Here is a 24095-nt window from a genome sequence, read left to right on the forward strand (position 1 = left end):
ATGTAATTAATAAGGAAAACTAAGGTGAAAAAGACTAAGCGCACAAGGAAAGTAATTTGATGCAATTGCAGTGAGTCTGCAAAAAGCTAAAAAAAAAAAAAAAAAAAAGACTTCCCTAGTCTGCTAAAGTAAACACAGTAACTGGCAGTAGAAAACAAACATTTTCCAAACACCTAAAAAGAGAATAGTAGAACATCTATTCTTCTTCAGGGTCAACATGGGTAGTATCTAAGAGATTTTTAAGAATTTTTTATGCCTCTGCTTCAAATAAAGTAATACCATTATACCAACAAGCAAACGGGGACCACCAACTATCCTTAAACAAAAACAAAACAGTAAACTGTTTGAAAAGTGCTGAAAGGTGCTTACATTTCTCAAACCTATATGTAGTTAACCTTCAACATTTTGCAAAGTTGTAATTTTCAAAGGACAAAAGACAAACAAGGAAAGAAAAATCAACTTACCTTGATACGTTTTCTGGAATGTATTCTAGGACAGGATATCCATCACTTCTTCTAGATGGCAAATCACCGTGTGATTTCCATGACTCTACTAAAGTACTGACAGGTGGAAAGGAGCTCAGGTGTTGGAAAGATTGGTCTCTCGTTGATCGTGACAAAGATATTGTACCTTGAGCACCAATCCTGTAGTGGAAGGACTGCCCACCTGAATTCACACCAACAATGGCAGATGCGGGGATGCCGGCCTCTGGGTAATAGCTCCCTTCATCTGGCTCTTGTTTAATCCCCATTGGGAATGCACTGCCTTCACAGCTACCCTCAAAGCCCGGCACAGGTGGTCCTAAAATTCCTGATAGAGAATAATAGTCTTTATCGTCCATAAAGGAAAAATACGAGCCATCCATAAATGGAAATGGGTTTACCGCCGGACTCCCTTTAAAAGAGGTGCCTGAACACGAATGCTTGGTGGGTTCTTGCTTTATTGGTACTGAGAATGGAGAATCAGAATTTATTTTGCCGTTTCCTCCTAGACACGAGCTGCTGAAAGTGCCATCTGGTTCTGGTTTGATGTACTGGACAATGTTGAGCTGGCTAGTCATACCACTGGAGACGGCATTCTCCACTTCCTCAGTCTTAGGAAAAGGGACCTCGTGAGCACCTTTCTCGTGGGTGTCTGGACTGGGAATCACATCCCGGGTGGCACCAGCTCCCACACAGTTGCCAGAAGCAGCGTAGCTGAAGGCATTGTTTAGAGGGCTGCATATGGATCCCACTGTACTGGCTGTCGGACTGGAAAGCGTGGATCTGTTGTTTGTGTTGGAAGGGCTGGAAACAGAGCACCTTGAGTTGTTGAGATTTGCAGGGCTGGACACAGAGGAGCGCAGAGTGACACTGGGACTGGAGACTGGAGATTTTACACTGCAGTGACTTGGAGGGCTAGAAATTGGGGATTTCATGCTACTTAAGGGACTTGAGAGAGGGGAACCCACATTGCTAGCATGGGCAGGGCTGTGTGACCGGGACCCTCGGTTCTCAACATTAGGGGAGCACGTCAGGGGTGTTCCCTGGGCGATGGGGCTGTGCACTGTGAAACTGCCAAAGCTAGCTGTGGTGGAGGACACGGGGTTGATTCCAGCAGGGCTGCAAACCGAAGATGTCATGTTCAGAGGGCTGCACACAGAGGGGCTCTTCTCATGACACATGATAGGGCTTTTCACAATGGCACGCAAGACCCCACCATTCATGGAGCTCCCACAGTCCGATACAAAGGACCTCAAGGGCCTGCTCACAGTACTGAGTGTGGAAGGGCGATGGCCATTTTCCTTGTAAAATTTCACCAGCTGCTCTACATTTTGATAAATCTTTGCTGGGCTCAGGCTTCCCTGTGGGTTCTGCTGATCGTAGGTATAGTCAGCATCTCTTATGGAATCCATGTATAAACCCATGGACTCAGCTACAGTAGCTGAAAGTTCCTTAGATTCCAGCTCAGTTTTAATATCAGATGTTAAAATCCCAGACCGATTATTGTCTTGCTGAAGGCAAGGGAGTAGTTCATGTTTTTCTTTGCTGCTTCCTTGAGTACTGTTGTTTGGAATAGCACCGGAAACACAGCTTATGTTGACAATCTCCATGTAGTTCTCATTGGTCCTCTCTGTAGGGCCCAGGGAAGAATGCTCTGGAGCCTGAGAAACTTGAGTCCACTGTCGTTCCATATCCAGACCTTCAGGGAGACTGGGGTAGCCTTTGGTCTCCATAGCTGACAAATAAATTTACATTACAAAGTTAGAGTCTGTAAAAAGCCGTTATCACCACACTAAAAGACTTCTAAAGTTTCCCTTTTAGAACAAACACACCTACATTTACTATATGCAATCCTAGGTATATTAAGACTTACCTTCTCAGGTGCTGAAAAGGATAATATTGACACTAACTCATCCAGAAACCCGGATAAGAAACTGAATAAAACTATTTTGCATCTAAATAAAAGTAACATATTTAATACATCCGTTGGAATTTGCAGAGGATATTTACAAATGCCTACTTACAGAAATATGAAATAACATTCAAAAGAATCCTGGGGATTGATGAGGCAGTCAAAGGAGAAACTGAGGACTTAGGATGTGGGGGACTCACTCAAAGTCAAATGCATAGTGACAGAATCTTGTGACACCAAGGCTTTTGGAGTTTTTTGATAGTATAGAAGCAGCTTCCCATGTCTAATATATATACGGCCTTGTTAAAAACTACATGGAAGCATAATCAATATTACCACTGCCAAATAGATACTTACCAAGTGAACTGTCATGGGAAAGTAAGTTAAGAATTATTTTTAGAGCAATAAGACTTAACTAAGGTAGATTAGTGGTAGAGATGATTTTAGGTCAACTTTCACAAGGAAAGGTTTATGTGTCCTCATTGAGTTGGTCCACAGGTGGATCTGAGAGGCTGCAGGAACATGAGGACCCTTCTCTGTATTTCAGCATCATCCAAGTCTCTTGACATGCCGTTGACCTAGTAATAACACTGCTAAAAAAGATTCCCAAAAGACAGATTTCTAGGCTCAATAAAAATGGAGGAAATCTGAGAGGGGTCCTAAAAATTTAAGCACTCATTCAATAAGATTTACCAATGGCAGAGTGCTTGCCTAGTATGTGTAAGGCCCTGGGTTCTACCCAACAACGCAAACAACATTTATTAAATGCTTGCTACATCCTGGGTTGAAAACCAATCACTAAGTCTGCTGTGATAAACAGGAACAGTCTCAGCCCTCAAGGTGCCCACTGGATTGTTTTTGATGCCTAATCTTATCCATTAGCTCTAACCCAGAAGCTTGGTTATAACTTGCTATGGTTACATAATTCTTATGCACTGTATAATTCAATACAATTTCACAAACCTTTTACATTCGTGTTCCTTACAAACAACTCTATACAGCTAGTAAAGGTATTATCTAAATAATACACATGGAAAAAACTAAAGCACAGGCCCCAGCACTAACAGGCAGAACTAGAGTTTTTTTTTTTTTTTTTTTTTTTTGCTTTTGATACCAGGAATTGAACTCAGGATCTTGCTTGCCAGGCAGGCATTGTGCGGCTGAGCCATATCCCCAGCTAAGCTGAAATTCGACCCTAGGATTTCTCTATTAGGATTTCACAACCTTGGCATTGTAGATATCTTGGATCAGACAAGTCTTCCTTGCAGAGCTCTACCCTGTACACTTCAAGGCCTTCACCATCTTCCCTGACCCACTAGATGTCAGGAGCACACACACACACAACACACCTACCCCCTGCCCAGGTCTCCACAACCAACACCTTCTCCAAACAATACCAAATGCCTCCACGGTGCAAAATCACCCCTACTTGATTAAAACTTTAAATCAACACTAGCACTTCCAAGAAACATATTTTCAGAAAATAAACTCATTTGCAGTAAAATTTTGAATTTTCAAAATGTCTAGAAAAAAATATCTACCCAGGCCTGATGGCACTAATCCCAGCATTCTGGAGGCTGGGCAAGCAAGACTGCAAGTTCAAGCCCCGCCTGGGCAACTTAGCTAGACCACTATTCCGAAACCTAAAAAAGGGGTAGGGATGCAGCTCACTGTGAAGGGCCTAGGTTCAAGCCCCGGTACTGTCAAAAACTAAATTAATTTAATTAAATATAAATAAATAATGAAAATAAAAGTCAGCCTGTATGCTTCAAGTCTGTAAACGATCCATAACTCCCGAGAAGCCCTGCCATTCTATAGCAGTTTTATATATGAGCATTGTTTTAGGCCTTTCACCCTTTCCCCTCTTGCAACTGACTACTTCTCTCCTCACCTTGCCCTCATTAAAAAAATGATACTTGAAAGTTCTTTTGCTGCAGAACTTATATTGACATTGAAAATACAGTAGCTCTACTTAATAAATTGTCATTAAACACCACAGGCTCCATAATGAAATTTAATGTCCAAATATTTTGAGTATAATTACTTCTTACTTTTCTGTATTCTACAATAGATTTTAAGTTCTGAGCAGGCAGAAACTATCAATTTCACTATTATGTCCCAGATGGGTAGTAAAGTGCAAATAAAAAGTGTTAAACTATTGTACAATAATCAATACTCAATTTGTGGACATTAAAACCTACCATTATGTTGCATGCTTTTACTTAAAAGAATATTATTCTATGAATTCCTAATAAAAAAATCAATCACAAAATAGTAGAAAATAAATCACATTACAAAGGTTGAGGTAGTTAGCCCTCCTCCAAAAATTGTTATGGATAAAAGCCAATCAAAAGTTTAGAGGGATAGCATACATTACCCAAATGGCTAATATTAGACTTGTTTGCTTTACTGAAAACAAATTAGTTATTGGTATGAGTTGAAAACCATAGCAATTATGTGCTTTCTCTAAGTGTACCTAAAAATACTGTGTCCTCTGCACATACCAAACATGAATGAATATATATTGTTATACATGTTCCCAAATTTATTAAATATTGCAAGCAATACGTGGATTTGTGTTTAGGTCATAATGTGTGGATCTCATGCTCCAATCCCCCAAACTCCATTTTTCCTCCTGGTGCACTGCACCATCATCCAGGCATCCCAAAGCCCGGGGTTACCCCTGTATCTGTACCAAAGGACTCCTCAGCACATTAGTGATTCCCACAATCATCACCCTTGGTTGTAGACAACAGTTCTCTGTGCACTGAGCAGGAAATGGGAATCCCCACCCAGGCCCTTCTCCAAAAAGCTACCCTCTCATCCATCACTCAAAAAGGATGGCCATTCAATGCACAGCGCAAATCTGCACGCTGAACCCCCTGGGAGACACACTGAAGAAATGAGTTTACTTTTTAATTTAGCCTTCTCCAGATACTTTGGCCACTGCACCCTTTTCTCACAGAATACCTCCTAACTCTCTTCTGACAGACACTTTTCCTCACTCTGCCAGCAAGCATGAGCTGTATGCCAGATCTGTAAGGCTTCAGGAGACTGAAAGACAAGCTGTGACAGAGACAGTGAGCATCCAGGTCTGTCAGCAAGCCCTGTACAAGGAAGCACTTTATCAGCCAACGTTGGACAGCTGATCACAACTTTCCAAGTCCTATTTCATAAGCCCTGCACTCTCTTAACAATATCATAAAGCAGCTGGTACTTCACCATGTTATTGACAGGATGAGCATTAAAGAATTTGCCAAAGGCTTTGCTGAAAATCTAAATTAGCTTTGTTGAAGGTACTCCCATGTACCAACTTCAGTACTTTCAACAAAGGAAATAGAGTAAAGGTTGGCAGCAAACATGAAATAATGGACAGTTAGCATCTGCAAGACTTCCCCTGTAAACATTTTTCAAAGATCAGACTTTCTTTTTAAAAAAATAGGATTATTGAAATATGCTGACTTCTCCCTATTAGTTTTATTAGTCTTTTTCTGTAAACAATTTTATCAGATTAGAAACTTATTTCCTAGGTTGTCCAGGAAATCCCAAGTTGTCTGGAGTGGAACTGGAAACTTGCTATTGAAGACTGAAAATACTAGCAGGTAAGTATGATCTTCATAGAATTTGACAAAGGATAAAATTTTAGTTACTCAAGTATAAGAGGAAGCAGATATCTAAATATCTTGATTAAAATCAGGTTTGTATGCCTCCCAATGGATACTATTCAACACATGCTTGAGACAAAAGCAAAAACCATTATGAATCGTGAATTTTAATATAAATGGCCTCCCCGAAATAGAAACTCACATATAAGTAGGAAAAGCTCTGACGGAGGTTCTACTTTAAAACACCCATGCTCTCATTTTATGTTTTACAGTCTGTGTTTAATGCTCTTTTCTGCAAGGAAATAGGTTCCCCCCGAATATGATTAAAGATGCTTGTGAATTTATACTTTATCTGAAATTATTTCAATTTTAATATTCCCCTCATTTTAGTGGCATCGTCTTCTAGTAATTTTACCACAATACGAAATCTTAGAGACTAAGCCTGAAGAATTTTAATCATTGCTAGGTTGCAGACTTTAAAAAGTGCTCTGTTAACTATTTTTCTCTCATTCTGTTCTTGAGAACTAGTGCCTTCCTCTCTTGCAAGTGAGGTAAATAGAAGAAATCTGCCCAAGGTCACCTAGGAGAGCAGGCGAACCAGCTAGAATTGAGCACACCGGATTTCCATTCACTCACCTAATTCATTGAGCCACCTGATCTTCTCAAAATCCCCAAACAAAACTATCTTCCCTTAAAGAAAAAAGTTCTACTGTAGATTTTTTTTTCTTAAAAACTTCCTAAGTATTTCCATGACAGTACATCTTGATTGCAAACATGAAATTAAAACTTCACGGCAAGTCTTCACAGATGGAGATCGCTGTTATCATAACTATATAAATACCAATAACAGACCCTACAGAAATGACGATATATTAACGAGCCAATTTGGTGCCTTTAAAATTCAGCTGTTCGTTTTTCGAACTCTTAGGATAAATAATTCAGTAACAAATAATGAAAACTGATGGTGCCATGCCATTACGATTTAAACCTGGTCTTCCACAATCCAGGAGGAAAAGCCACGCACCTAAAATTCAGCAGGGTAAGGATGCCACCCCCAGAAAGCACCATCCCTTCTCTGTCCTTACAATTCTGATGACACAGAAAGCATAGCCTCTCTCAAGAGTTTCGGGTAAACCTGAGAACGGGAAACGCACGAATTTTCAAAGCCCCTTCCACGCAGTCTGTCAGGATCTATCTCTCCTTCAACTGCCCTTATTCCGCTATACCTCCAGCTGAGATTTGGGAGCTTCCGCAATTGACAGAGGAAAAAAAATATTATTCAAACGTCCTTTAAGATTTGCACAAGGAAAAAAAAAAATCCCGAAATCTTTTTGGGGGAAAGAGAAGGGTGGCAGACCTCCCCACTGCCGGAGGCGGCTAGAGCTGCTCCTTAGAGGGCATTTATTCAAAGTGGCCAAACTTTCCCAAAATAGTCCTCTGGCGGCCAAAGGAGGGGAAAAAGTGGAAAAAACAAAACAAAACAACAAGCACACAGCACCATACTGCCCGTGCCTCCGAATTACGCAGCCACTTTTCCCTGCAAAGTGCACGCTCCGCGCCGCCGCTGCACGCCGCGCAGGGAGAGGCGCCCCGCCGCGCACCCCTACACACCTGCCGCGGCCGGGGTCCGTCGCTCGCCGTCTACCTGTTGCAGCGCTTGCCACCGCCGCGACACCCCTGCTGCGGAACCCCCCAACATTCAACCACATCCAGGCCGGCCAGTGCCGCTCTCCCGGCTGCGGGAGAGCCCGCGGCGGCAACGCTCCTGCACCCAGGTGACCGCACAGGCTTCCTCCCAGCTGCCTGAAGTTGGCCCGAGTCTCTCGGGCCCAATGACACCCCGGGCGCGGAGGCGCCGAGGGGAGGGGGAGGGGTTTGGGGTAGGGGCAGGGCCGGGGCGGGCAAAACGGGGAGGGAGAGAGGGAGGGTGGAAGGGAGAGAGGGCGGATGAAAACCCAGAGGGGTGTGGGCCAACTGGAAGGCCGGCCCTTTTAAAAGCGGGTCACATGTCCAGATAAAGTTCGCCGCTGCCCCGCCCCCCTGAGCCCTTCCCATTGGCCCGCAGGGAAGCAGGGCTCCAAGCCGCACGGGTCAGGCGAGCTTCTTATTGGACAATTGAGGCTGTCAGTCACCGGGCGGGCGACATGACTGATACAAAGTTGCTGCGACACAGCCTGGACTCGGCAGCTTCCTTAAAGCCGCAGCGCCGGCCGGCGTTTGGGATCCCGGGGGCTGGCGGCGACCCCAGCCCCCACCCCCTCACGCTGCCCTCTGCCCCCTCGGCCTGACCGCTGCGTTCTCGCGCTCGCCTACCTAGCTCTCCTCCCGGCCAACCCCTGGATATCTGGAGAGATGAGAAAAGTGTGGTGACGCGGAAGAAGTCGGTTTCTCCGCGAACAGGCGACGTGCTGTCTGTTCCCTCACGCTGTCCACCTGCAGCCCCAGGTGAGCGGCAGCCCGGACCCGGGGAGGGCCCCGGGTGCGCAGCCCGAGCCCCACGGTTCCTCTGCCCGCCCCCGCCGCGTCTCCGGAGTTACCTCCCGGCCGAGCAGCCGCAGTCTCCGCTGCCAGCGAGCGAGCAGGAGGATCACGTTCCCACTCGATTTGAATTTCCTTGTTTTAACCATGCAGGAAAAGCTGGTGATTTTGGGGCCGCCAAAACGTTTTCAACACAGCCTGCCTCCCCTCCCCCCAACGTGCCAAGGGGTCAAGAACTGTCACTTGCCTTCCTTAGTGTTGTTCTGCCCACTACTTCAGCATTGGATTTTTCCACTGGTCTAATAGGGAAGAAAGCTCTCTACCGAGGATATTCACTTTATAAAGAGTGGAAGGGGGGTGTGCACAGAATTGGGATAAACATACAGACGGAGGAAAGGAACCAAACTCTTTCCCAAGGATCAGGTGTCTGCACCAAGAAATTTCCGTTTCCCTTTACAGCCCTCCCCTCGATTCCCGCCCACCCAAACCCTGCAGTCACCAAGTAAAGGGACAGGCCTGCTTCTTAACTTTGATTTCTAAAGACTTTATGGCGCCTCCAAATGAGGTTCCGTTTCAGGCTCCAGACTGGCCCGGAGTCAGCATCAGTGACGTACACACCTAAATCTGGTCCCCCAGCCCTCGGCGACCCGCAGGCCGGCGGCGGCAGCTGCGTGGCGCCCGCCCAAGCCTTGGGGGAGGAGAAGCACCCAGTTCCCTATGGCCCCTCCTCCCCTTTACAGTTCGTGGAGCTTCGGGATTCCCGACCCCGAACCCAGGGGGACTCGAACTCTCCGCCGCCCGGGCCCGGGAACTCCCTGGTGGAAGGGGCGACAGCAGTAGTGACGGGAAGCTGGGCCCCAGTCCGGTGCCCCGAAGTCCCCGGCGTGGGGCGGCCCTCGGCGCCCCCGCACCCAGGAATCCCCGCCGAGCGTCCCAACTTTCCCGCGGGGCTCCGCGTCACCGCCCTACACGCCCGCGGAGCCGCCGGGCAGGGATCGCCCCTGGCCACGCGCGGGCGGCTCGCGGGAGCTGGAGTCGTCCGGGACCTGCGCAGCGGCGGCAGGGACTCAGCCAGCGCAACCAAATTATTCATTATTAAAGAAAAGGACGTGTCTCTTTTACTAAGTTTTTCACTTCCTTTGGGGAGGGCTCGTCCTGCCCAGAATCTTAGCCTCTTGCAAAATCTAGGTTAGAACGGTGCCAGGGCAGCCTCCGCGCTCGCGCGCCCTCCACCTGGCACCCTTGCTCCAGGCGGCCTCGCGGGCACCGCACCTCCAGCCCGCAGCCCAGCGCCCTGCGGCAGCCCGCGCCCTCTGCCCTCGGCGCGGACCCTGCCAGCCCCCGGCCGCCCTGTGCTCCGAGGGCCCCCTCCCGCCGCTGTCCGCCAAAAGTGACGGGCCCTGCACTCACCTTTTCTAGGACATGGTGGGGAGGCTGGGGCGGACGGAGGGGGGCAGCCTGACACCCGCCGCCACCACCGCCACCAGCAAGTCCAGTGTGAGCGGCTTGGCAGTGAGGATGGAGAGGATGATAATCCCGGCGGTCGCCCTACTAACGGTGGGTAGCGCGACAGAGCAGGAGCGCTGGCACACGCAGGAGGCGGCGGCGCCAAATCGCTTAGAGGGGGTCGTGGACACCCGCCCGCCCCCTGCAGGCCCCTGGCCCCGGGCTCCTGGTCAACCTCCCTGGTGTCCCAACGATCTGGGAGCCGGCCAGTCCGGCCGCCTGGCTCTCGGCGCCCCCGGCCCGGGCCTGGGGTGGCCAGTGACAGCTCGGCGGCGGCGGAGCGCGCGCGTTAGTGTGCGTGTGTGTGTGTGAGTGTGGGGGCGGCCGCAGGGGGAGCCCGCGACGCCACGGCCCCCTCCCAGGGTCACACCCTCCCGGCCGGGAGGAGGCAGCACAGCGTCCAGCCACGAGCTGGTGGGAAACTGGACGGGGGTCGCCAGTGACTGCCCCCCAGCTCCAGCCGCTGACAGGAGGCCGAGAGAGAACAGAACCCAATTGCAGTGCCCCCGTGGCGCCCCCCGCTATGAAGTCCGGCCGGGACCTCTCGCCGGGCCTCAGGTGCGGGTCCCACCCGCAGCGGGAGGCGATGGCTGGGGACCACGCACGGGGCCGGGAGGGAAAAGTTTCTTTTCCTGCTCCGGCGCTGCCCACCCAGGGAGGCTACTGCTCTCCCCGCCTTTCGCAGGCTGCAGGCGCTTGCGCCCCACCCCCACCGCGCCGTGGGGGGGCCCGAGGAGGGGCGGGCGGCGGGTGTCTGCGCGCGGGGGCGTGGAGGGAGCGCGGCGGCCGCCGCCGGTCCCCTCGTGCTGACGGCGGCACAGACGCCCAGCGCGGTGAGCTCGGAGCGCTGCTGGGAGCCAGGACCCCTCCCCCGCCGCGCGCCCCCGCGCCGCCCCGCGCGCCCCCGCGCCCTCGCGCCAGCCCCGGCAGACACCTACGCAGATGCGAAAGTGAAAGGGGGGGACCGAGCTGGCTGCTGCGGGGTGGGGGGAGGGCTGGGGGTGCGCGGAGCGAGGCGCCCGCCCAGCCAGATCGCGGGGCTCTCCCGTGCCCGCAGCCTCTCCTAAGTCCCCAGCCTCCCCCCGCCAGGCACACTAGTCTTCGTCGTCTGGAGACGAGTGTGCGCGTGAGGGTGCGCGCGGGTTCGCTCTCACTCGTGGGTGTGCGAGCCTTGTGCCCCAGACTTGGCCACTGCCGAGTACCCCAAACCCTCGGGTGGAGGGAGTGCGAGTGTCACTGCCATTTACGGACAGGTTCACCTGCTTGTTCTTCTTTATGACTCAAATCCTGCGAACTCACCGCGCGCACACCGCTGCTTTGGGGCTGAACACGCCTTTTCCTACAGTTTCCTACAGGCTTTATGCCCCCACCTTTCGCCCCCACGCCCATCCCCAGTTCTTTCCAGGATTGTTGTAAATAGCTGGGAAAGTTGCTTCTTTCTCCCCACAGAACAGGGGTAAGCAGGGAGCTGCCCTGAACCACCAGGGTCCTCCTCTCCTTCAGCTGTGGGCCCATCGTGGGAAGGCAGAGCTTCCCACTGCTCGTCAGCCACTCCACTCGAGGGCCGTGGCATTTTGACCAGCAAAATGAGTCTTGCCCTGTTTCTTACGTGTGGGAGTGGCGACCAGGTTAATATGATACCGTGAAGATAACAGGTATCTGAGGTGAGATCAAGAAAATATTTAAGATATTTTCACAATTAACATAGTATAGTTTTAAATTACCTTTGTAAAGAAGTACACACTTAGAAGAGGTCCACATACCCAGTCTGAAAATGAATAAAAAAGAAACTGCGTTGACATTGACTGACTGATAAAATGGGCAAAGCACATCTAACCTGTGGTAAGGTGTTTATGGAGGACTAGGGGCTGGGGATACAGAGGCTCCCTTGGCTTCTCTGCAGGTTTGATAAAATGCTGCATGGAAAGAACCTACCCCTTCAGGTGACATATGGAATGTAAATGCCATTTTCAAAGTAGAACATTGGACTTTGGTGTTTCCCTCCACTATTACAAAATTATTTGCTATAAAATTATTTACCTAGCTATTCCTACCATTATTTTAATCAATTTCAATTTTAGACAACTTGATCAAACTACAGTGTAAAGGGTTACTAGAGGAGCAACATCTTAGAAACTTAATTCTTTTGGGGGGGGCAATTTCACAAATTTTGATTTCCCTGACTTTAAAATAGTTTGGAATTAAAAGATTAAGTAAAAAACTATATATATATATATATATATATATATATATATATATATATATGTTTTCCATATAAAAATAGTGGAGAAAGAAGCTTCCATATACCCACATATGTCAGTTTCTCTCATATCTTTGGAGGTATGTTAGGGATCTTGCGATTATTGACAGGCAAAGTTGTGTTAGATTTTGGTGTCTGCGTACAGTATTTTAGACATCTGCCTGTATGTTGGAAGGGCATATGATTACATTTCCTTCAAGCATCCACTTTTCCCTTATTTAACCCTCCCGGCTCTCTGAGACAAAAGCTGGGAAGAAAGGTGCCTTGGTCTTGTTCTAAAGTGAAGGTGAGGTGGGTTTTGCTTGGAGCCCACTACTCCCAGCGCTGCATTTGAGAGCTCCTGACTCAGAAGAGAAGGCAGAGCGCTCAGGTTGTTAGTATTCCTCATCCTCATGCCGGTTCATGAAGGCGTCCATCCACTTAGTTAATTAAGTGTGTGCCTGAAAGTGTTATTATTTGCTTGCTTTTAAAACTGTCTCTTAATAAAGTTTGTGCTTTACAGCCTTGTAGACAGGCACATTTGTTCTCTGCAAAAAGAACAATTTTGCAAAAAAAAAAAAATTAATTTAAAAAAGAAAAGACAAGCACAGAAAAAGGATCTTCACTTCATCTCCTATAAGCTGCCAAACAGCTTGAAGCTGAAAGCAGCATCAGACATCTCTCTTTTGAGGATTGTTCACCCTAAGTTCACAGTCTCTGAACCTGGGCGCACCTCCCTCCCCCATCCCATTAGTGTCAAAAGCCCTGAGGTTTGCCTTGGCACGACTCAGTGTTTGCAATTTACATGTGTGACATCATATCCTCTATTATGTAACTTCGGATACAAAGCCTAATATCATCTAAGTTTGTGTGGGAAAAAAAATCCTCTCTAGCTCTTTATTTCAGCGTTGGTAGACCCACCCTTTAGTCCTCCGTCCCTAATTCCATTTCTTCAACAGCTGACACAGAGGGAGGGAGGCATAGAGTTGTTTAATCTGTAAAATCGTAAGCCAAAAAATATTAAATGTACTTTGAAATGTGTTACGTAGCTCTCCTTTATGTCTTTATCTAGTGACAAGAAAGCCATTAGGTATCGTATAATTTCATTGTGTTAAATAATTTTTAAAACCTAAAGCCTAAATCATTTAGTCATAGTTAACTTCATTAATAAGCCTAGCCATGCTGGCATTTTTTTTTTTTTTCTTTCTAAAAAGCTTGGATTTTTTCCCCTGTCTCTTACCAGCTGTTGGAAAGAGTTGAGAAAGACAGGGAGAGACAAGAGAGAAAAAGGAGGGGGTTGACAGAGAAGATGAATAGGGAAATAATATAAGATAGAACTTCTTTGTTTATTGCAAAACACACATGTTGCAGTTTATAAACATTGCAAGCAAAATAAGAAATTGTGGACGAGAAGATAAATACAAAACATATCAGAGTTTTTGTTAGTAACCCAAATAGCTCAAACTCAATTTTTAAGACTTTTGTGGTATTTATATTAGCTCTCTTTACTCATTAATTTCTGGATATGTTTACCTAAGTATTTATTTGTCTGTCTACCTCAGTAGCATTTGTAGGCGGTTTAAATGGAAAATATACAAACTTAGTACATTTCTATGGTCAGTTTTTGAGATGACGGAGCCCCAATGGCACATGCGTCACAATTAGTGTGCCATATTATTAGAAGCAAATCAGATTTCACTGTGCCCACACTCAGATTCTAAATTTAGAAATTATATACTGTAGTTGAAAAGCGGGTGGGGGGGAGAGCCTGAGCAGTATATTTTAATAAAAATAAAGACATTTTCAATATCTCCTATTTCTTGCTCATATATTCTTGTTTTAGTAGAGGGAATTCATCACCTTTAAGTAACTGTGCTAATCTTACACAAATAACTGCATAGTTTGGGTGTTCATTAGAACTATGTGCCAGGATGGTTTCTCTGGTATTATGTGCAGTTCACAACCACAACCACACACACACACACACACACACGAGTGAAACAATCCACTGGGTTAAGTGCAGGAAATGTAAATCTGTATTGAACTCAATGAAAAACTCATTTAGAATTTTTCATTAGGACTTCACAGGAGCAGTTAGCTTTTCAGTAGTTGGCGCTATATTTTTAGCAGCATTTTAACAGCTGTCAGTAACAACTAAGACAACATTTTGATCAACACTATTTTTTATTCCAGCAAAGATGATTACAAAAAATCTAAAATGCTCAAAGATTTGAGCGCTTAGAGGCTAAAAAAGAAACTATTTTGATACAAAATGTCACTAATGTAGTGGAGAATAAGGTCATCACATCCAGTGAGGCTGCATGGAGTTTTTACATTTTCTGATGATTAGGTACCCATAGTAAAGATGTGTTTATACTGAAAGACTGTGGTCAAAGTCAGAAAGGGAAACATCAGAATAAGAGAGTGCACAGTGTGTCTTGTCAGGCACTTGCAGATAGGTCAAGAATAGCCATGTGGCTGGCCACACTTAATAAAATCTTTTCCCTAAGGTTAAAGTTAATAAAGGGAGGTTATCACATGTCAGATATATGACACTGGAAACTGCAGACAGAAAAATGTAAGAAGCTTCGTGACAGATGTCATCATTATCCTAAAGATAGAGGTAAATTTGCTAAGGGTAATGCATTACAAAGCAAACTAAAACTAAATCTCTGAAAGTGTCAAGTTTCTTTTTCACCTGTAGTCTTTCCAAATTGAAGGATTTTTGTACCCAGGGAAGTAGTGGCAATGGTATAAAACCTAATGAGTCATCTTATTCAGATGTCATCTGTTCATTTCAAGGATCTAATCCAAGTTTGAGTTTGTCCCAACAAAAGCAGCTGAGTATTTCCAACTTTGTCTAGTTGGCATAGTGGAAAATCAATGCCATTCTTATCTCCAGTGGTCTTTTTTTATTATCCTGCATTTTGTTCTCTAACTCTTTTGGGATTACCAATCTATTGGCTCTTTCAATATGGAATATTTTTAATTATGTGTCAGGATATTTTCTTCAAATCATGTGCAATTTTTGTGAAGATTGAGGTTAGAGGTCATTCCCATTTTACAAATGCAAACTCCCCACCAGGTGTAAATCTTTAGGTGTTGATAGTTTTTCACACAGTACTGTATAGATTTATTAATGCAACATCTTTGATGTTAAATATGCAAGGTTTTTTTTTTTTAATCAGTACCAGGGATCGAACTCATGACTGTGTGCTTGCAGGCAGGCGCTTATGCCTCTGAGCTAAATCCCCAGCCCCAAATATGCAAGTTTAAAGAGAACCATGTATATTTTCTATATGTGAGGCATGTATACTGCCATATTAATATTTAAAACAGATGATTTTTTTTTTTTACTTCATGCTTCCTATAGCTAGTCTTGTTTTTTCTTGTTTTTTTTTTTTTTTCTTTTTCTTTTGTCTTTTTCCTTTTTATCGGTACAGGGGATCGAACTCACGACTGCCTGCTTGCAAGGCAGGTGCTTATGCCGCTGAGCTAAATCTCCAGCCCCTAGCCTTGTTTTTTCAAAACAGGTAGATATGTTTCCTTTTAACCTGGTTGATTACGTTTAAAATGCTGAATAACAGGTTCAGGTCACTGTTCACCTGCTGTCATGAATATTCATAAAGCAAGTGTCATTACTATTGAGGATTTTAACCTGTGCTTCATTTTCATTTTTCATCCAATCAAAAGGAATATTTCATCAATTGGATATGTTAAACGACAAAGCCATAATGGCAGTTCCTTCTTTTGCCTTTTTAAATCTGGTAAAATACATGTAACAAAAGTCACCTTCATAACCTTCTTTAAAATATACAATCAGTGGTATCAAGTATGTTCATGTTGGTGTCGTACCATCGCCACTATTCTCCAGAATTCATTTCATCCTGTAAAATTAAGCATCCCTAAATTTTAGTTAATTATTGCATGAGAAGATTTTCATTATTTTTCCAAATACCAGGCTTCCTGTTTTCTTCTATAACAATTATATGCTCTCATTAACAAATTAAGTTGGCATTGTAGCACTTTACTTCTTTAAGAAGTTGAATACTGAAATTCAGTCAAGGGAGATGAAATTTTTGTGTTTATGGAGACAGACCCAATAAATAATCAAGGAAATTCAACAGAAATAAAGATACATTTTTAGCATTGCTTAAAAATCCTCTTGCTCACTGGGTGTAGTGGCACGTGGGAGGCTGAGGCAAAAGGATCTCTGGAAGTTTGAGGCCCACCTGGGCTACAAAGTGAGCTCAAGACCAGCCTGAACTGCAAAGGCAAGCCCTGTTTCAAAGAGACGGAAATAAAAATTTCACTTGCTCTAGGGAAAGCAAAATAATAAGAGTAGTGTAGAATGTGCCCCTTTGAAGAAGCTTGGTGTGATACTGACAGTAGATTTTGGAGCATTACATCTTCCAACAGTTGTGGCAATAGTTCAGAAAGAAAAACACTATTCATAATTTTTGAAGGGAAAATTTATGTGAAAATTAATTAGAGTTCCTTAACCTGGTAGACAGTGACATCACACACACACACACACACACACACACACACACACAATCACGTAACAGAACAGCTAGCCCACCTGAATTCATTTTTATCTTTTGAAATTATGGAAATCATTTAGGGTTTATTATCATTAATACTATAAATATTAAGCGTAAATATGCTATAAACTTAAAAATGTTTTATAAAATATTTTAACCATGCCGAAAAATGTCACCGATATAATCGCCACCCTCATATTGGCAGGTATAAACATTTTGTCATATTTCCTTCATAATTATAAATGCTAGCTTAGGAATGATGCATTCCTATTTCCTAGTAGATGTTACTGTTAGAAAGAGGGGAGCCATATAGGAGATAGGGCTTTCATCACCTGGGCATTTGCACTCGTAAGATTTGGGTATTCCTATCACTGGGCTCCAGATTTTGAGTAGAGAAGACCAGCTGGTCCTTGACAGAGTTGTCCCTTGTTATCTGAGCATGGAATCGGTTCAGCACCCTCTTTGGTTATGCAAATCTTTGAATACTCAAGTTCCTTAGAAAAAATGGCATAGTATTCATATATAACCTACCTGTACACATGCTCTCATTTACCTTAAGTCATCTTTTAACCAACAGTAACAAAGGAAGAAAGAGCCTGTATGTGCTCAATACATATGCAAACTTTTTCCCATTATTTTTGAGCTATAATTGGTTTAATCCACAGATATGGAACCCATGAATATAAAGAAACAACTCTATATCCAAAACTTGGGGTGGTATCCAGTCATCCAGATCCAGATATCACTGAATGGGGTGGGTAGATAACCCATCTCCTGAGTTCAGTTTAAAATAGGTGTTTGTTTGTTTCCTATACTTGGAGTTGAGCTCAGAGGCACTCTACCACTGATCTAAACCCTAACCCTTTTTATTTTGCTGTCTGACAAAATAACCCAGGCTGTGTAACCCAGGCTGGCCTTGAAACTTTGACCCTTTTGCCTTAGCTTCCTGAGTAGCTAGGATTATATGTATGGACCACCAAGCCAGGCTAGGACAGGAATTTTATAATAAGCTGTATTCTGCAAGATCCTCAGAATTGATGATGCCATAAAGCACTAAGAACTGCCTGTTGAGGGGACTACAGAGCACAGCAGTTCAGATTCACTTCACTGCCATGGTATTTCTTAGTGGATCACTTTCTAAATGTCTTCCTTCTTAGCCTAATTATTTCTAATCATGTGGTACTCATCAAAATGCAGAGATAAGGGCCCGGGGATTTAGCTCAGCAGCATAAGCGCCTGCCCTGCAAGCAGGCAGTCATGAGTTTGATCCCTGGTACTGATAAAAAAAAAAAAAAGCAGAGATAGTGTAAATCATCACATGTTGATCAGAAGTCATTACCACAACTATTCTGACTGGTCAGCATAAATGGTATTGCCAAGTATTTTACCTCTTATACTAGAAAGAAAAATAAAGTATGGAGTCCAAATTGGACAGGATTAAAACAATTTAGCAAATGTAATCATTCACTTTACTTTGCAATATGATGAGTTTTAACTTAGAAAATAATTTCAAGTGTTTCAAATACACTGATATATTAAATATGGATGAAACTCCCACACTAAGAGATCCCCACCCAATACAGAGGCTCAGATAGGAAAGAAGTTTAATTCTGTCTCACATAAAGTTGAGAAAAATGAGCGCAGACTGGCAAGGTGGGTCTGCTGCCCAAGACCTTTGAGGACTCAAGCCTTCTGTTGCACTGCCCTTCCATGGAGCATTGTTTTTATCTAGGTGATGGAAGGTCAGTGACCTGCACCATGGTCTCAGCCTTCAGTTAAAACATAAAAATCTCGAGCAGGCAATATATACACTTCACTTCTGCTTAAACCACATTAGCCAGAGAAAACCACAAGAAAGGTTGAATGGTCACGTGTCTTAATAAAAAAAGAGGAAGCGTGCAATTTGTATGGGGGCAATTAGTGTTGTTTGCCTTAAGCATTCACCAGCTTCACTGAGCAGATACACTTGAACTGTGGCATAACGATTTACAGTTACAAGCTAAAGAGAAGTGTAAGAAATGATGAATGGTACTGGAATGTGTCAGGGACCAGAATGCAGATACCAGGTTTTCAATCTACACTTTCAGAATAAAAAACCTTATCTTTTGCAATAAATGTAGATAGGGGAAATCTGGTACTTAAATATTCTAGTGAAGATAAGTTAATAATAAGTTTGCAGAAGAGGGTAGATTCAATTAATATGTTTTCAAAGTGAGAAGCCATGTACCCAATACAAACCAATATCAAAAAGTAATCATTGAAATATAGCAAGAATTAAGTACCTCAGATAAGTCAGCAAGTTTTGAAATGTAATTAATACTATGTTTCTGAAAGCCAGAGTATAGATTTTAGTCTGTGCCTGACATAGGGAGAGAGGTAGAACACACTTTAGTACAGGGAAAATGTACAGGAAGTCACAGGTCTCCTTTATGGGCCTGTCACGACAGCAGAGCATTAAGTTGGGGCAGGTGGGCCGATGTTCAGTTGGCCAATACAAAGACAATTGGACTCCTTGCTTCTGGCCAGTGGCCATCCTGATCAGCTGATATCCATGCCTATTGGTCAGTGCACAGTAAAAGTCATTAAAAGTTATCAGTGTACCCCTGCTTTCAGAGGCTACTGAGAATGTTCTCCAGAGATAGTCACACCACAAAAGGCCAAGCAAGAAGGATTCCTAAGCACAAAAGGATTCCATAGAAGGCCCAAAAGTGCAGCTCTTAATCCATGTCTGTTATGCTTGCCTTTCTGTAGCATTCTATTCGTTTCTTCTCCAATATACAAAACTTCCACATATTCGACAGATAAAAAGAAAGAAAAAGACAACTTATAGGGTCATTTGTCAACTCTTTGAGATAAGTGTGGAGGGCCTGCATGGTTCATGTGCTATCCAGGACTTATTAGTCTTCCTGGAATTTTGATAAAATTTCAGATGCTTCACACATTCCAGATACAGTGTATCTACTTGGTTTAGAGATGGTGAACAATGAGGAATATTACAAAGGAAGGTCTCAATTTTCTCCTCTGGAGAAAATAAGCAGTATTTTTTCTGATTCAGATGGCAAAGCCAGGGTTCTGTAACCAAGGAGGTACCTGTCAGTTTGGCTTATCCTTAAATAATTACTTTCCATAGAAGAAATGAGACCAGGAAGAAAAGAAGGTCTAATATAGTCTGCTAAATGAGTGGGTGGTAAATTATATTGGAACTTTGACAGGCTTTTCACATTTATTTTTGAAAAGTTGCCTTTGTGCCATAAAGTAGGAGTCACGTAAAAGAAAACATACAGCAATGTTTGCCTTTTAGTATGGCAGCCTGGAGTAAAGGTTAAAAGAATCTGGAGTTAGGTTTAGCCTGGAGCTGGACCCCAGCTCTGCCACTCTGGAGCTGTGTGACTTTGGGTAAATCACTAAACCCCTGACTCAGTTTCATCATCTGTAAAATGAAGTAATACAACTTACCTCATAAGGTTTTTATGGAAATCAACAAACTATACAATGTTTGGCTTATGAGAAACAAAGTTAGCTATGATATTTTCAAATACTGTAATCCTAAATAATCTGTTTTCCCTCATTTCTGTACTCATTCTTTCCTGGCACTTCGCAACTGAACTTACTGATAATTTTCCCCCTTTAATGTTTTAAAGACTATTTGATCTTGAGGATGCTACCTGGTCTACACCCACTAATATTCAGGCATGTTCTCTTCTGATGTCTCAAGCTCCCCATTGCAAAGTGTATTACTCTTGTGTCACACGTTCACTCCTCCTTGTCATCCAATGTTGCATGACTTGAACTTGACATCAGCATTTACCCAATATCTTTTCCTATTTGAAGAAGTTAATTCTCTTACAGACAAGGCTATGTGTTCGCCACGTCTGCTTCTGCTTTCCTTCTGAGGGGCACACGGGATGTCTGCTTATCTCAGGGTCTGTCCCACTTAGATTGGGTACAGATGAGGATCTTGCCCACACGTTCCACTTCCTGACCTAATTAACCCCATTCCTGGTCTAGTTATCACCCACCCACCCACCCAGTGATTGTTCAAACTCTCTTCTCATTTGTTGTGGATATTTGGGAGGCCTTGAATTTGGCATGACAGCATCAGGAGATTAGATAGAGGAGATTAGATTCCTGGGTTACCTTCTGGAAGAAGGCTACGAAAGACAGTCGCTTGAATTGCATTGCACTGTGACATGTGTGAGGTATAAATATTTATTGTGTGTACTCCAAAGAGTTTGGAGATTTATATGTTACTACATTGCCCTAATTAATTTAGATGATATACAATAGGAATATTTGGAGAGACCATTAGTCTGTAATGAATAGCATATAATAACATGTGAATATATTTATGCCAGGAAATAGTATCACTGAATTCATGGTATTTTAAAGTAAGCAAGCAATGTTTCATAGGGAAAATGATATGGACTGTAGAATCTCACAGAATCAAGTTAAATACTGTCCAAAGATTTATGGGGTTTACTTTAAATTGTTCTGTTTTTGGAAACCAAATAACACTTGTTTTTAGTAATGTTATTGGATAAAATATTGAAAACCTATTAGATAACAATCTTCCGTTCCTGAGCCCTTTCTAATAGCCCAGCATTAATAACAGTATTTAATTTCTGTGATTCTGGATTCTAAATTTCTTTTCAAAAATTTTAAAAGCACTTAACTGGATCTTGACAACAAAAGGGAGCAACATGGTCCACAGAAAGTGTCTATATCCTTAATATGGGGCCAAATGAAAAAAAATCATAACATTTTATGTGATGGAAATAGTAGAGAACAATTTTCCTTTTACTTAGTGCATTATTCAGAAAGTTCCCTAAGTTTGAAAGCCTCTGCTATGTACCACAGCACAATTTGGGGAATACTGTATTTAATTAAAATGGGAATTTGGTGAAATGATTGTTATAGCATTTGTCTTTCAAAACTTCCTATAAAATTTTTGACCCATGCAATATTTATGAGTTAATTTTCTTTTCCCCCTTCTCATCTTAGTGATCAGAAGAATAGTCTCCCTTTCAAATTGTCCAGGGTGAGCCACTCTGGCATAATATGCACAAGCAAAGTTGTAGATACCCGGTGACCACTCGTTTGGAAGTTTCAACGTCTCTGTTTATACCCATGCAAAGCCGCTTACACACACAATACAAACACAGGCTTCAAAGGCACACCTGCAGGAGCTGTCATTGTCACTTACTGTTTAATGTTTAAACAAACTGTCTAGAATTTATGGCATATACAAGTACTTCATAGCTTTTTAAGTGAAAAAACAAGCCAACATATTACTTATTGAGTTAACAGACAAAAATAATTAGCTGCAAAAATTCTACATGAGGTACACATGAAAAGAAAGTTAACAAATCTACAGGTATTATTACATTGTAAGGTTACTGTCCTGGTCCTACACTAATCAGTAATATGTTTGAAGTCAGTGTTGCAACCGGCTAACCTCCCTGTCCCAAACCTCTCCTTTATGAGATTAGTAAACTTTTCTTTCCAGTTATCAAAGAAATAGGTCTAAAAATCAACAGAGCAGCAATATACTCACTTGTTCCTCTTTGCCTTTCTTATCCTCACCACCATTCCTTCTTCTCATCATCCCAACCCTCAAGCTCTATTTCAAGACCTCTGTTTCTCCCCCACCCTCTAGTTCTTCCTGTTACCTAATGTGGAGTTGCATTTTACATAGAGTTTGACTCTAACATCGTGAAACAACGTGAAAAATCATATGAAGTCAGAAGAGAAAAAAATCCCTCGACTCACCCTTCAAGTGCAATATATGTGGTCGTTTTTATGCATCGCATTTGAGGCTGCTGTACCATCCAGCTCAGCCAGTTTTTCCTCCAGCATTGGAACAGATTGCTGTTTTCTCAGCTAAACACCTGATGAAGTAGTTGGCTTGCATTTAGAGGCCATGTTGTACCAAAAAAATGTATCTTTAAACACTTGAATCACACTCAGCATGGTGAGATGCTCATACTATGAGAGCAATTCGGGAACCACGACCAACTGAGGGAACATCAGATTCACATCTCCCTTCTCGTGCTCCTCTGGGGCATATGCTCTAGTGGAACGTGGGACAGAATCACCCACACTATTTACATTCTTTGCTTTCTTTCTTTCTCTTCCTGGCAAAGCAAGTATAATTGAGTATGGATGAGAACTTTATTCTATATGTATTGAGAAAATATGCTATTTAAAACCATATCTTTTCCCAAAAAGGGCAGCTTGTGTTAAAGGAAAATTTAGGGTCTCAGCTGCTCTTGGGTGCCAAAAAAAGTATCGTCTTTGATTATTGGAGTGAATGTCTCATGGGCTGAGCATGCACAAAGATGGAGCTGCGCAAAGGAGGGGGAGAAATGATTTGCTCTATATTATGGTTTCTGAACCTTAGCTCTGCCTGCATTTTTAATCAGATAGTTGTTTGTCTTGTGGGGCTATCCCATGTATCCTGGGGTGTTTAGGAGCTCACCCTCAGCTTCAACTCACTAGACTCCCATAGTAATCCCCCTCAAAAATGGGACAATCGAAAGTGTCCCCAGACCTTGCCAAATCACTCGTCCTTGGGAGAAGGGAGCAAAATCACCCTTGATGGAGAAGCATTGCTTTTTATGAGTGTGAAGACTTTTAAAGTCTTGATGGGGGAGGGGAGAACGTCCAGGCTTCCATGGAAAGTTTGCTTTAATCAGAGGAAATGGTATCTTGGAGCCAACATCAACCAACATGGGTTGCATGAAAAAATTATGGATTTCTATGATGAGTGGATCATGTTCTGAGCAACTTTTATCTGGCTCTTTGAGGGCTGAGAACTTGTTGATGACACCATTAGTGGTTCTCTAGGTCTTTTGACTGATGAGTTCCAGAGTCCACACACAGTCACCGACAATCCAGTAAAAGTAAGTATGGGAGAGGAGGACGAAGTTCTTTTCTCCTCACATGTCTAGTGGATTAGGAGTCAAGTCTGGGGTCTCCGGAAATGGGAGGTGATCACTTCTAACTGCAAGCATGGTGTAACCCCAGCTCTATCTCATGCGTACTCTCCAGTTCCCTCACCCTCTAAATTTGACAATCTGTTCTTCATCTTAGTTGCTCTAGATTACCTATCGCAATGCTCCATAAGCTTTCTATAAACATTTTAGAGGGATGTTTTGTCACTTTCCCAAGGCTACCTCACTCCTTGGGCATGCACTAGAGAGAGGGTTTTTTTTTCTTTAGTCACAGGTTCTTACCTCCAGATTTCAACTGTTTCTTGAAAAATTCTGCTCTTTATCACTTCATACTCTTCTCTCAAGTTGCTTTTCCCCAAAGAAAACCTTTCACTGC

General features: G+C 43.5%; 2 protein-coding genes across 6 annotated transcripts in view; one reads left to right on the forward strand and one right to left on the reverse strand.

Moving 5' to 3' along the window:
- The window catches only part of Nr3c2 (nuclear receptor subfamily 3 group C member 2), a 323634-nt gene extending 313612 nt beyond the window's left edge, over positions 1 to 10022 (reverse strand). The window contains exons 1-2 of one of the 5 annotated variants that reach the window (XM_063224380.1): positions 9888 to 10022; positions 465 to 2217 (exon numbers count right to left, since the gene is read on the reverse strand). In XM_063224380.1, coding sequence (XP_063080450.1) covers positions 465 to 2215 — 1751 coding nt within the window. In that variant the 5' untranslated portion in view covers positions 2216 to 2217; positions 9888 to 10022. Of the gene's footprint in view, positions 1 to 464; positions 2218 to 7610; positions 7939 to 8312; positions 8437 to 9887 lie in introns of those variants that run through there. The other 4 variants (XM_063224382.1, XM_063224379.1, XM_003476863.5 and 1 more) reach the window with 4 other exon arrangements.
- On the forward strand, positions 9900 to 11262 carry LOC134478632 (basic salivary proline-rich protein 3-like). Its single transcript, XM_063260518.1, has 2 exons — positions 9900 to 10267; positions 10314 to 11262. The coding sequence occupies exons 1-2, from the start codon at positions 9900 to 9902 to the stop codon at positions 11260 to 11262; spliced, it is 1317 nt and encodes a 438-aa protein (XP_063116588.1).
- The last annotated feature ends 12833 nt before the right edge of the window (positions 11263 to 24095 follow it).

This window comes from Cavia porcellus, unplaced genomic scaffold (genome assembly GCF_034190915.1).
Source record: "Cavia porcellus strain 051 isolate PalLab524CR breed Dunkin Hartley unplaced genomic scaffold, mCavPor4.1 scaffold_14, whole genome shotgun sequence".
Lineage (NCBI taxonomy): Eukaryota > Metazoa > Chordata > Mammalia > Rodentia > Caviidae > Cavia > Cavia porcellus.

Excerpts from the sequence above, each read along its gene's own strand:
- LOC134478632 (XM_063260518.1), top strand. The coding sequence starts at position 9,900 with ATGGTGGGGAGGCTGGGGCGGACGGAGGGGGGCAGCCTGACACCCGCC. Across the intron at positions 10,268-10,313 it reads GCTCGGCGGCGGCGGAGCGC|GGGGAGCCCGCGACGCCACG; the intron begins GCGCGTTAGTGT and ends GGGCGGCCGCAG.